General features: G+C 39.3%; 2 protein-coding genes across 3 annotated transcripts; both read right to left on the reverse strand.

The window, feature by feature from the left end:
- Positions 1-441: 441 nt before the first annotated feature.
- Positions 442-6,242, reverse strand: LOC144665704 (steroid 17-alpha-hydroxylase/17,20 lyase-like). 2 transcript variants are annotated; one of them, XM_078526996.1, is made up of 5 exons: positions 6,035-6,242; positions 4,573-4,730; positions 2,621-3,651; positions 2,025-2,177; positions 442-1,288 (listed from the first exon to the last, which is right to left on the reverse strand). In XM_078526996.1, exons 1-4 carry the CDS (start codon positions 6,229-6,231, stop codon positions 2,031-2,033), a joined length of 1,533 nt encoding a protein of 510 aa, XP_078383122.1. In that variant the 5' UTR covers positions 6,232-6,242; the 3' UTR covers positions 442-1,288; positions 2,025-2,030. The 2 variants fall into 2 exon arrangements, with proteins under 2 accessions (XP_078383122.1, XP_078383121.1); XM_078526995.1 differs by having other exon boundaries at positions 442-2,177.
- Positions 6,243-7,641: 1,399 nt separating this feature from the next.
- On the reverse strand, positions 7,642-12,933 carry LOC144665701 (steroid 17-alpha-hydroxylase/17,20 lyase-like). Its single transcript, XM_078526992.1, has 4 exons — positions 12,728-12,933; positions 10,932-11,089; positions 9,231-10,261; positions 7,642-8,385 (listed from the first exon to the last, which is right to left on the reverse strand). Exons 1-4 carry the CDS (start codon positions 12,931-12,933, stop codon positions 8,239-8,241), a joined length of 1,542 nt encoding a protein of 513 aa, XP_078383118.1. The 3' UTR covers positions 7,642-8,238.
- Between the last annotated feature and the right edge of the window lie 612 nt (positions 12,934-13,545).

The raw sequence follows: 13,545 nt of genomic DNA on the forward strand, positions 1-13,545 counted from the left end.
TCGCAAATCTTTGTTTGTATACCCGCGCATTGAATTTCAATGTTAGGACGATCGATGCCATGCTAGAATGAACCGGTGTACTTACGGAAAGTTCATCAAATTAAACGCACCCAGAAGATATTCAAGAAAAGCAACTGAGGTAATAAACACTTTATAAAAATTTAGCACGGATTTTGATTTCACCTTGCGTGGTCAGAAAGGAACGCCATCAATGTATCCGTTTTAGGTTGCACGCCCAAAATTAGCGATACAAGTACAGGCGACGATTTTATAGATCTTGTTTGTCTGTCTGTTTTCTGAGTGTATGTCCGAGAATTAAATTAAAGTTTGAGCCACGCCAAGAAGGATCTCTTAAGTCTTTTTTTTCGACAACCATTCCCGACTCTTTAAAATGGAACAGACTTTTTTCAATTTCTAATAGAGGAAATATTTATTGTCGCAACAAAATAACAGCTTGATTAATTACTCTCATTTCACAAAATGTTTTTATCTTAATATCCCTTACTGATTTAAAGTCTTAGTCTGCCCTTTATATAAAGAACGAGCTAGCTCTTTTAACAACAAGACAAGAAGCTAGCTTTCTGTTGTGAGCAGCTATATAAAATGACGCAAACGAATCAGACTGTAACTTTAAAAAGCAACAATAACTTTCCAAAATTATACCTTAATTTTCATACAGTTATGTCCGCCAATATTTACTCATTCACAACTTTTGCTTTTATTGTACCACTTGTTGTTTCTTTATAACACTTCCTAAAACGGCACACCTGTTTTTATATCCCCCAGGGGAAATAATAGTACTGGTGACCTTATCTATAATCTATATTAGCTTTTTTATGTTACATAAGTACTAAATAACAGTTGATTACTAGAGACCATCGCACGGATACTGATAGCCTTACGTTTCCTATCTAGCCCACAAACAAGTTTATTACTCTACTGTATCTATCCACCAACTTTATGAAAGGGACAAACTTGATAACAGACAGGGTAACATTTTCCTTTTCAGCTCAAAACAAACAAACGAGCAAACATTTTAGATTCCAACGTTTACGACCATTGCCAAGTAAGTCTTGCTTCTTTGTCTTTAGGTTATTTTTGGCCGCATTTTGTCCCGGATTTCTTAGAACAGCAAATCTAAGTTGTCCAGATTCTTTTTTAAAAACAAGACTCTTTCAATAACATCTAGAAGTTGGCAGATTCAAGGGCTTTCTAACACCAAAACAGCCATGTGAACACCACGGACAGATAACCACATAATTTAGTGTGACCTTCTTGAGTGCATTGCCTACAAACATTAAACAAACAAATAAACAAACTACTACAATACTGCAATGCTAGTCACTCACACAGGGGGTACTCGGAATTTCAAGTGACGGGGATGATCGGGCAAAAATCAAGACCTAAAATAATTCCTAGGGCTTCCAACAAAACCCAAAAAAATCCCTGAACCAAAAATCAACCCCCAAAAAAACTTCATGCCGAATTTCTGACCCATTAAATTTTTCAGAAAGAAATTAAAAGAAATTTTTCAGAAAAGAAAGAAATTTTTCACAAAGAAAAACATTAGAAACACGTTCAGTGTTTGTACTTTATTCGCAGTACTATGCGGTCAAGGCAATATCATGAATCTTGGGGGTGTTTTTCAAGCCACTCAAAAAAAAAAAATACTTGCCAGATTTTCCTATCCAAAAAAATCCCGGAATCGAAAATTTCAATCCCCAAAAAAATCCTTCGATCATCCTTGCACTTGAAAACTCGAGTATCCCCTCTCCCCCACCCCCTGGGGTCACTCACAATCTCAACAAAACCGAAGAATGTTTGACCTAGTAAAAAACCTATCTGTTATCATTAATTTTATTCTTTGAAACTAATATATACCAATGATACCCAAATGTACATTCCACAGCTAACCTATCACAGATATTTAACTGGTAATGGTAACATCCTATAATAGAGTATACGGTAAGGTACTAAATACTACTTTCCAAGAGTGAATAGGGTTTTCGCACCGTCCAACTTACATGTATTTACTGGCGTTTTACAACTCTAATTTGGTAAAGAGCTGGATACCGTGTAAAACCAGATACACCTTTGAGATCCGGTAGGATGCCATCCTCCGACGGCAAAAATGTGAACTTGTGCAACATCCAGGACAAGAAAAAGAACAGCTCAACCTAAAAAAAGAAAATCAAATACATGAACATTTAAACTTGATTCGTGCAAACACACACAATAAAACAACAATAAAACAAAAGCGCCAGTTTGAATGCTTTTCAATTGGCGTTTCCCGTTTGAAAAGTTTGCTACTTGTTGGGGTAGTGTGGGCATAATTTGTACCTTTTCCAACTCCCCTAAAGCCTAGTTAGATCATTAGACGCTTACAAGGAACATTTCCAACCACATGGTTCATGTAAATGGTAGGCAACCCCTGACAAACCCTTCTTTATCCTAAAGTCATTGCCCCTGCCATAGTCCTTAATTCTATAAACTGCAGGACGAGAATGGCACAGTGTGAGTTTACTGTCTAAGAATCCAAACTGACACAGGACACAGGCCGTCTTTAAACTCGCATTCACATTGCGACAATTCAACTGTGAGTTATTTTTTTACGTCTTACCTTTGCCAGTGCCTCACCGGCACAAACCCGACGTCCTGCTGAGAAGGGCAGATAGTTACCAGAGTTGGTAATGAGCTGGCCATCAGCATTAATGTGGCGGCGAGGGTTGAACGAGTTTGGATTCTCCCAGCAGCTTGGATCCAGATGGACATTCATCAAATTGGGCATCACTACTGTATCCTTGGGAACACGGTACCCAGCTAGTGAGGTGTCCTTCAGAGTGTAATGGGGAAGAGCGCTCTCACCAACATTTCCCAGTCGTAGTGCTTCCATTATTGTGGCCTGAACGAGCGGAAGATTTGGACGATCGTCCAACCCAGGCATTCGTTCCCTTCCAACCACTTCATCAAGCTGGCTCTGTACCTCTTTTTGGCATTCGGGATAGTGAACCAGATATGCAATGGCCCAACGCAGAGTAGTACTGGTGGTCTCATAGCCAGCGCTGAACATGTCTTCCAAGGTGTTGATGATGTAGTCATCTGACAGGATGGATGCTTTGTCTTCTGCACCCACTTCATTTTCAGCTGCAATCCTCTCTTTAAGGAGACTTCCAGTGAGGCTCTCGATCTCCGCTGTAGGGTCGAACACTTGTTCCTGTACCTTTAACTGATGGCGAAGAATTTCAAACGTTCGGTCAGTTATTTTCTGAAATGACTGATAAGAACGAAATGGAAAGTGTTTTGCTATTGGGAAGAAATCTAGCACAAAGGCTTGATTATTGACGTCAGCGTCTGAGAAACCTTCATTATTCAACCGCAAAAGTTCTTTAAAATCTGGATGGGACGAATCAAAGTGCTTCCCAAATGTGATTCGACAGATCACGTTTGCAACACTTTCCATTAGAATCTGTGCAGGGTCAAAATCCTTTCCACTCTGGTCTTCGAAATACTGTATCAGCCTTTTCGCCTGTTCAGAGATCCTTTCATCCACCAGCTCCTGATCGGATAGATATTGCCGTATAGCTGTCACAAACAGCTTTCGGTGAAATTTCCAGGCTGGACCATAATTTGCTGCTGCAATATCCTTCCCACCTTTTAAAAATACAATAGTGTCAAAGTTAGACATCCTTTAAGCAACGCGACTAGACAAGACTCGATCAGGGACCGGCTGTTCAAGGAACGATAAAGCTAATCCAGTATTAGTGTTAATTATATTTTTGAAGCTTTGTAACTTTTCAGGGACAATTTTCTTCATACATCAAGTTTTTTCTCCGTTCTTGTCCTCCAGTTTCCACTTTGCCGATACGCCAAAAATGCACAAACCATTGACAATGAAAACACTTTATACACGAAGAATTAAAAGATTGCCATTTCTTATTTCACTAGACACATTTTAGCAATTCCGGCAAATTGAAAACTATAAAGAAGTGACAGTACAATGTAAATATATAAACTCACGAACAATGAGGAACATAGTACTTGTTCCCAGTCGCAATCCCCGTTCGTTGGCAAAATGGTTGCACCATCTTATAACTTAAACGTGTACGGCCCTAAAGCAGCCCCTTTACGGTGGAGCCGGTTCACGTCCAATAAAATAATAAGTTTATAAAACAGTTAAAGACGCCTATTCTTAGAAAAGGACATAATTTGTAATCTTGATTGATTTAGAATGACTTAACATTTATTACTACAGGCGTTGTATTATTTCTTTACTTCTCAAACTTATTAATAATTCATCAGGTTAAAACAAAGAAAACCATAACCGTGAAGATGGTTTTGACACCGGTCTTAATTACCAAAGATATTTACTATTTTATTTCGATTAATTAAATATCAAACACTCATGACAGTGTTTCATCGGCTTATCCAAACACCTCGAATTTCGTCAAAAAACTCTGCTGTGCGTCGTATTTTCAACTCTCTTCTTGGTGTTTGGATATCCCGATGAAACACTGTCTCTCGTGTTTGGTATATGACTTCTTTAATAGTGTTACTAAAATTGTATACACATACCAAGCGTTGTCATCAGGAAAGTGTGAAATGGAGGTCTTCCAGCATAATCAGCAGATTTCTTTATCAGTACTTCCTTTACAGATGCAGCGTCATCCGCGAAAACAATTTTAAAACTGCCAACCTTCATGGAATATACTGTACCATACTTATTTCTCAAGCTTTGTGGTAAACATAACATAAAAAGGAAACAGAAAGTATATAAGTGAAATATTGTCCACAGCTTTTTTTACTGATCTCATAGGAAATTTCTTTTCTACAAGACCTACATAGAGATGCCAATTAAATGTCAAATGGATGCTTTGCACTGCCAGTTTTGTGTTAGTATCCAATTGTTTGCCATTATCCATTTTTTTACAATCGCTTTCTGTTTTGTAAGGAAGGTACAACAAACTACAATGAAGTCCCTTTTTTGTCAATTTCAAATGTAGCTTCACCACTGACAGTTGCACGTAATAAACTAAGGTTTTAATTAATAATAATGATTTAGTTGACTACTTTTTGATAGTCATCTCATGGGTTTAATTAACTGACCCAGATAATGAAGATGATGTGCCTGCTCTAGGGGTGAGTAAAAACCCAAAAATGTGCTTCTGAGACGTACCCTGGGTGTCAGGCTTTGCCGCTCACCGTGATAGCCTAGCCGCAAAAAAGAAAAAAAACAAACCCCCTGGCACCCAGGGTATTCGAGACCAAATGAATTGTAGTAATAGCGAGAATTCGAAAAGTTTCCGTGTTTACTTCTCATATTGCTCTGGAAACACGAAAAAGTCCAAGCAGAGGTTCTATCTCGCCATCATACAGCAGAAGTTGTCTCGCAGAGCAAAAGAAGCTTTGCGTGACGAGTTACGCACTTATGTATGCAAGCAGACTTATGCAAATAAACAGCAAATATATTTCGCTGATGGTCAACAAAAGAACACACAAAAATCTATCCGGTCGAAAAAATAATTTTCAAGGGAAAAGTAAAAATTAATATAGATTTAGAAATCAAGATGGCCAAAGCGGCCGTTCGTGTCGGTTATAAGCGCGAGCAACCCCTGGTTTCGCCGCCCGCACGTGTGATGCAAAGGGTCCCAGAGGTTAGCGTGCTCACACGCTAATGTTTAGGAAATCCGAGGAGTCCGTAAAGCTTGTGTCCGATCCTAAGCAAAAGTTTACTATAGCGGCTCTCTAGTAAACCGTACTTTAACTCTTATGCCGATATGTTTTAAAATTGCTACAGTCTAAACGAAAGAAAAGCCTAGAATAGAGTCGCATACGAATTGTATAAAGTATTTAAAGCACTGGTTATGTCCGTTTATGTTGACTTTTGCGCGGCGAATCATAGTTTCTTTCACTTAGAAATCTAATTGCATAATGGTTAATGGAAAAGATGTATATTTTTCATAGCATGACGTGTTGTCGAGGAATAAGCGGATGCTAATTTCGTGATTCTTATCAAAGAAACCCCTTGTAAACAAACCTTGCTGTGGATTCGCGAAGGCTTTGTCCAGAATCAAAGCTCAACAAATTCCCGATAAACGGCAAACTTGTCAGGCGAGGTCCCGGCGGCATGTTCCTAAACTGATACAGCTCAATCAGTTGATTGAGAATCAGCAAGACAACGATAGCAAGGAAAATATTTCCAAACGAAAAATACTCCCACAATGACAACGCCATCTTTGATGCAAAATGCAAATCTATATTTGACGTCAAGCAGTGTCACGAGATAAGTCATACTGAAACAACAAAAGGCTGCGTAAGTGATTGACAAAGCAAAACACATAAATCGTTGATCGTTTTGTTTCTAAACACAACAAAAAAGGCTTTTAATATATAATTTTTTTCATTAGCATGTCTCTCCATACACTGTCGACAGAGGAACCCGTGTGTCATTCGTAGATTGTAACTGCGTACATTTACACTACAAGGCAGCTTTGGAACATCTCTGAATTCGATATAGTTTATGTGATTTCAACACGATGTTTTACGAAAGAAATTCATGCTTGTGTTAATAAACTTGGACGGAATGAAAAGAGAATGTAGGAAATTCATGCGAATGGCACAAAAAAGCATAATAAAAGCGTAACCTACCAAGCGTATCCAATCGAGGGGTCATGAATGGTTCACCAAAATTTTGCAGTGCTCAGCGCAAAGTTATGCTTCTGCTCGGAATGCTCGCAAAATTTTAGTGGGTGCTCGTTTGCTCGTGCTCGCATATTTTTACAAGTGTTCACACGCTCGGTTTTTTATTGGAGGTAGCTTTTTAAAAAGTGCTCGTTGCTCACAAGGCTAACTTTTGTCAATGCTCGTGCTCGCAAAGAAAGACGCTCTGCTCGCATGCTCGCAAATGCTCGCAAAGACCATTCTGAACCCTTCCGTGTTCGATTGTGTTCGATTGGTTTGATTGGTTTGATTGGTTCGAAAATCGAACTCACATCAAAATAGATGTTCGATTTTGTTCGATTACCGAACCCAATCGAACGATTGGTGTTCGATTGGGTTCGAATGATTTTTGGTTCGATTTTGTTCGATTGGATATGCCGGAACCTAGGAAAGCTAGGCAGAAATGCCACCGTTGATTGAAATGGTAATAATATTAATACTTACAAATTATTGATTGGTGGCTACCGTAGCCAAAATGATTCATTATTGATAAGCCACTTTGGCTTGTAGTCAGTTTATTATTGTAGAGCTGAAATAACATTCTCTGTTGTTATCTGTGAATATCCAATATTCTTTTTATCATTAATTTATTTATTTTTTTTAATTTTTTGCCACACGAATTACAAAACATGATGCAAAAATACTATTCTATAATTATAAGTTACATAGAAAAAGCGGTGGGGGGAACCGAAGAAAAAAGCTCATAAAGCTTGTGCGTGATTCGGCCTCTCCAATTAAACGGAGTTGACTACAAATAATTTAAAAGTTAGTTAGTTATATAGCGTAAAGCCGCTAAATATTAAAGTACTTTTTGTAAACACGAGGGCGAGTATTTCATTGGGTTTTCAAACACGAGAAAAAGGATGATTGTTTTGAAGTGTTTGGGAATCCAATGAAACTTGAAGCACGATTTTTTTTAATTTATTCTCCAACAAATAAAATTAGAAACTTTTCTACGTAATTATCAGTGCCTATTTAGACAGTTTTGCTTTCGTTTGCTATATTTTTACATTGGATCCGAATCTAACGGTTCGATTCCAAGCCCTGGTCAGGGCCATTGTGTTGTGTTCTTGGCAGGACTTTTAAAGTGCCACTCTCCACCCAGGCCCTGATTGTTCAAAAGTTAGTTAACGCTAAATCACTATCCAGTGGATACGATACTATGTTTTGTTAAGACTTACCTACTGAGTAGTGATTTATCTGTTGGGTAGCGTTATCCGCCCTTTGAACAACTGGGGCCAGGAGTATAAATGGGTTCCGTGTTTGTTGGATTAACCTGACAGAATGCTAGGAAGTTACTAGCCGTCAAGGTCATTGGGCTTAAAGGCTGTACTAATAAACACTAACAAATTTATCGACTTTGAATTCTGCGGTCCATAGCTAACCCATAGCACTGGTTTTTAAGTTGAATACCAGATTCTAGATAACATAAAAAGCTAATCGAGAATACATATTTCAGTACAAAACGTAGAGTTTCATCTAAATGCACGTGCGGGTATTTTCTTGTTGTAACGACGTTAATTAGTGACGTTTAACAACTCTAATTTGGTAAGGAGATGGAAACCGAGTGACGCCAGATACACCACTGAGATCCGGTAGAGTGCCATTCTCCGACGGCAGAAATGTGAACTTGTGCAGCATCCAGGACAAGAAAAAGAACAGCTCCACCTTCAAAGAGAGAATAAAATACAAAAAAATGTGAGAGACATACTCTGTGCACGAGGAGATCAGAGCTTAAACTTCCTCAATGCTACCAATTTTGAACTGTTTTTCGTTAAGTTCTAAGCAATGTACTGTACAATTTTAAAGAAGCTGTTCTAATAAGATGCTCAGGTTTAAATTGACGGAAGGAATGTTAGATGTTAACACCGTGAACTTGAACGTAGACATAAATGTCTGATTGGTATGTTGACAATATTTATCCCAAAGAAATAACAATGCATAGAGCAACTACCAAGCATTAACTGCCTTACATACTCATTAGACTACGAGCAGTCCCTATTTTTTCGCAGAGTCCGTCGAACTCTTTGAAAAAAAATTTCGCTTCAAGCTCGACGGACTCTGCGAAAAAATAGGGACTGCTCGTAGTCTACATACTCATTTTCTTTATAGACCTGGTAGGAGAGAGCTACAGTTCAAGAGTGAAGTTTCTTGGTTTGTCACAAAGCACAAGGGCACTAAACGCACTCAAAGCCAAGACCCTATCTCATGCAGTTCCCATAAGGGCATCTTCCCGTTAAATGGGTACCAGTAAAGTCTTCCGATACCTGGTTTTAGTTACTGTTGGGGAGAACCTGCAATTAACGACATTCGCATCCGGTGGCGGGAGGGGATGAAAGGCGTAGCGATATCCAAGATAGTCGCTTTTTGCAACAGAAACAAGCGGGTTTAGGTTACAGCCGTGACGAGCCACAACAGGTCTACGATCTCTAGTGTAAGGAATTTATTTTTGTAACTTATTGTTGGGGTAAGTCCACTAACAAGAAGTATACAGAATGACGGTTTGTTCTGACCTTTGCCAGTGCTTCACCAGCACAAACCCGGCGTCCTGCCGAGAAGGGCAGAAAGTTACCAGAGTTGGTAATAAGCTGGCCATCAGCATCAATGTGGCGGCGAGGGTTAAAGGAGTTTGGATTCTCCCAGCAGCTTGGATCCAGATGGACATTCATCAAATTGACCAGCACTACTGTATCCTTGGGAACGCGGTACCCAGCTAACGAAGTGTCTTTAAGGGTGTAATGGGGAATGGCGGCTTCAGCAACATTTCCCAGTCGTAGTGCTTCCATTATCGTGGCTTGGACGAGCGGAAGATTCGGACGATCATCCAGCCCTGGCATTCGTTCCCTTCCAACCACTTCATCAAGCTGGCTCTGTACCTCTGTTTGGCATTCGGGATAGTGAACCAGATAAGCAATGGCCCAACGCAGAGTAGTACTGGTTGTCTCATAACCAGCAGCGAACATGTCTTCCAAGGTGTTGATGATGTAGTCATCTGACAGAATAGATGCTTTGTCTTCTGCACCCACTTCACTTTCAGCTGCAATCCTCTCTTTTAAGAGACTTTCACTTAGGCTCTCGATCGCCGCTGTGGAGTCAAATTCATGCTGCTGTACCTTTAAAAGTCGACGAAGAATTTCAAAAATATCGTCAGCCATTTTCTGCTCTAATTGATAACATTGGAAAGGGAAGTATTTTGCTATTGGAAAAAAATCTAAAACAAACTCTTGAGCACTTATGTCAGTGTCTGTTAAAGACTCATTATTTAATCTCAACAGTTCTTTAAAATCCGGATGGGACGAATCGAAGTGCTTCCCAAATGTGATTCGACAGATCACGTTTGCAACACTTTCCATTAGAATCTGTGCAGGGTCAAAGTCCTTTCCATTCTGGTCCTCAAAATACTGCATCAGCCTTTCTGCATGTTCAGAGATCCTTTCTTCTACCAGCTCCTGATCAGATAGATATTGCCGTATAGCTGTAACAAACAGCTTTCGGTGAAATTTCCAGGCAGGACCATAGTTTCCTGCTGCAATATCCTTTCCACCTTAAATATAAGAATGTAAAAGTTAGACTAGACACGACTAGACTAGACTCGATCAGGGTCCGGCTGTTCACGGAACGATACATCTCATCCAGGATAAGCCTAAAGATTTGTATTTTATTCTGCATAAATCGGTTCGAATCAGTAACAAAGCAAGAAACCAACAATCCAACTAAGCAACAAAGGAACTAATCAACGAGGGAACAAGCAAAAAAAGCAAGCAACCTACAAACCAAGAAACCAACGAGTGAACTAGCGAGCTTACGAACGAACCAACCAACTAATAAATGAATTTTGGCTTTTATATTTAATAGCAGTGAAAACCAACTTAACTGCGGGTCACTAAAATATCAATACTTTAACTTAAAAAAAAAATAGTTTGAAGATCCCAATAAAAATAAATATATCCACGTCCTATGCGTAAACCTTTCAAGATAAGACAGCACAACTACATGAGGAACATGTACAATTAAAGAAATTACCCCTCCTCCTCCTCCTCCTTCTCCTACCCCCCCCCCCCCCACCCATCATCGTCACCATCATTATTATGATTGTTTTTCTTAAGGCAAGAAAGGCGAGAGAGTATTCAAAAAGTTCGTGTTTTACATTAATTTTACATTAATTGGTCTACATTTTTCTTAGTTTTCGAGCCGCTGTCGCATGCAAGACATACCAAGTGTAGACAGAACAAAGCTGTGGAATGGAGGTCTTCCAGCATAATCTGCAGATTTCTTCACCAACACTTCCTTTACAGAGTCAGCATCTTCAGCAATAACAAGTTTGAAACCGCCAACTTTCATTGAATACACTGAACCATACTTCTTTCTCAGGCTTTGCGATGAAATAAGAACAAACAAAAAATAAGTATCCATTGAGGGTGCTATAATATTTTTTTTGGATTATGGACTCTTCGCACGTACATCGCAAGTACGCGAGCAAGATGCATGTTCCCTTGACGCGAGTGACTAAATCTCGAATACAAGGTATGACATTTAACGCCGTACATATTAGTCGTAACTTCACTTCTTGTGTGATTCACCCTAAGTATATTCTAAAAATGGCAACCATAAAAAGAATAAAAACTGCGAAGGTTAAATTATGCTAACTCTAGTTGAAGACAACTATAGGATTTTGTTTTCCCTGTCAATAGGAATAGCAAATCCAAAAATTTTTAGTTACACTGTACTCATAAAGTTAATTGTAAACAGTATAAAGTACGCAATCAGGAGTTGAGGGAGGTTTCTAGTCCACAAAATTTCTACGTCTAATTTCAGAACATCGACTGAAGAACACAGTGTACAAGCGAACAATTCCAGGACAAGTTCACTAGCACGAGGTCCCACCCAGCCCACGAGGCACGCTTAGCGTGCCATACATAAATTACGCCTAGTCGTGCTCGCTAAAGACCGGTTATATAATCGCCTTATCGTTTCTATCGCCCCTGTCACTTTTTCTTGCGTTCAGAGCTATTATATGAGAACATAACACGGACGGTGGCTAACGTCTGCGGCGATTGGGGCGATCACGATCGCTTGCATCGCCCATAATGTATCCTTCTACCTTCTATTTCCCTTTATCGCTGTAAAACGAGTTTTGCTCTTTCATTGAAGGCTATCATTGTGTTGGATCTAGCACTAAATGATTGTTTTTCGTAGGACTTCGCTCATGCATATAAACAGGCGATAGGAACGATCACATGAGAACTTTCGATCGCCTACGATCGTCTCATGATCAGTTTTTTGCAAACGACCGCTACGATAGCAACGATCGGGATGAGAACTACGGAAAGTTCTAACAAAGTGGCTCGATTTATACTAGAGTCGGATGATCCGTCTTGATGACCTTGCATTTTAATTAGGAGAGCATTTTATAGTTTTTATGATAATTCGTCTGTGTCAGTTAAATAATTATATAAGGACAAAGAAATGAATCATTCATCCAGACGAACTATCTGCGTAGTTCGTCTTGGCAGGCAAATTTCGCAGAAAGTTTTTTGTTGGCGGATGATCAATCTGTTTGCCCGTATTTATACACAGATGAATTATCCGAAAAACTATATTATGCAAATTAAAAATTATATTAAAATGCAAGATCGTCCAGAGGGATCGTCCGTCTCTAGAATAAATCGACCATCGCTCTAAAGTCGAAGGTACATGAACTGAAGTTTCGTCTGAGTTTACAAGCTAGAACTTATCCGATCTGATCGACAACATGATAGTCATCAATAATTAGGCTTTGTGTGGCAAATTAGAAGAGCGAAGACACTGTTGTTGTTATCCCAAATTGCCGTACAGAGGTCGTTTGCGAAATTTTACTGAGGATCACAAAAAACCGGCTATGAAGGGCTGGAATTCACTTACACTCACATTAGTCACATAACATTATGACATGCATACGCTAGCGACGACGGTACGAACTTCTTACAAGAACCATGCCAACAATATTCAAAATACGAGTCTGTAAACAAACCTTGCAGTGGCCTCAAGAAAACTGTCTCCAGGAGCCGTGGAATCAAAGCTCAACAGATTTCCTATAAATGGTAAACTTGTCAGGCGAGGTCCCGGCGGCATGTTCCTAAACTGATACAACTCAATCAGTTGATTGAAAATCAGCAAGAAAACGACAGCAAGAAAAATATTTCCAAACGAAATATACTCCCACAGTGACAACGCCATTTTTGAATATTCTAATATGCGAATGTCGGTTGGGTCATACATCGTTACTTAGTTTTGACGTTGCACCCGGCGGGGAGCAAGATAAACGATGGGTCGTTTTGAATGTCGACTCGCTCCGATTGTGTGGCTCATGATCAGTTGGTAGAGCATCACACCAGTATCGGGGAGGTCACGGGTTCGAATCTCGTTGAATCGGGATTTTTTCTGGTTTCTTTCTTTGCAATTTCTTTAATTGCAATTCACAAGGATCATTTTTTCACTTTACAATTTGATAAATTTTTAATGAATTTGACGAAGGAGAGAATACAGCCGAACAATGACTATTGTAAAACATCTTCTAAAACAATTTTTACAAGTGATATGATTTATGCTCGTTGAAACCTGCGGCCATAGTGTACCTGTTTTAGCAGAAACGATTCTTGTTCGATAACACAAATGCATTTTATGTGGATTTTTTCAACACAAATGACCTGTCGGTCGCTTAGCGATTTAAAGGGGAGGTATCACGGGGATTTTGATTGTTTATCGTCGAATCTGTGCTACAATACCTCTCCTTGTTTAGAAAATAATTCTTGAACACCAAGAGGAAGATACCGACATATATAATTATCT

Source organism: Oculina patagonica, chromosome 9 (genome assembly GCF_052425735.1).
Source record: "Oculina patagonica isolate OP01 chromosome 9, crgOcupat, whole genome shotgun sequence".
Lineage (NCBI taxonomy): Eukaryota > Metazoa > Cnidaria > Anthozoa > Scleractinia > Oculinidae > Oculina > Oculina patagonica.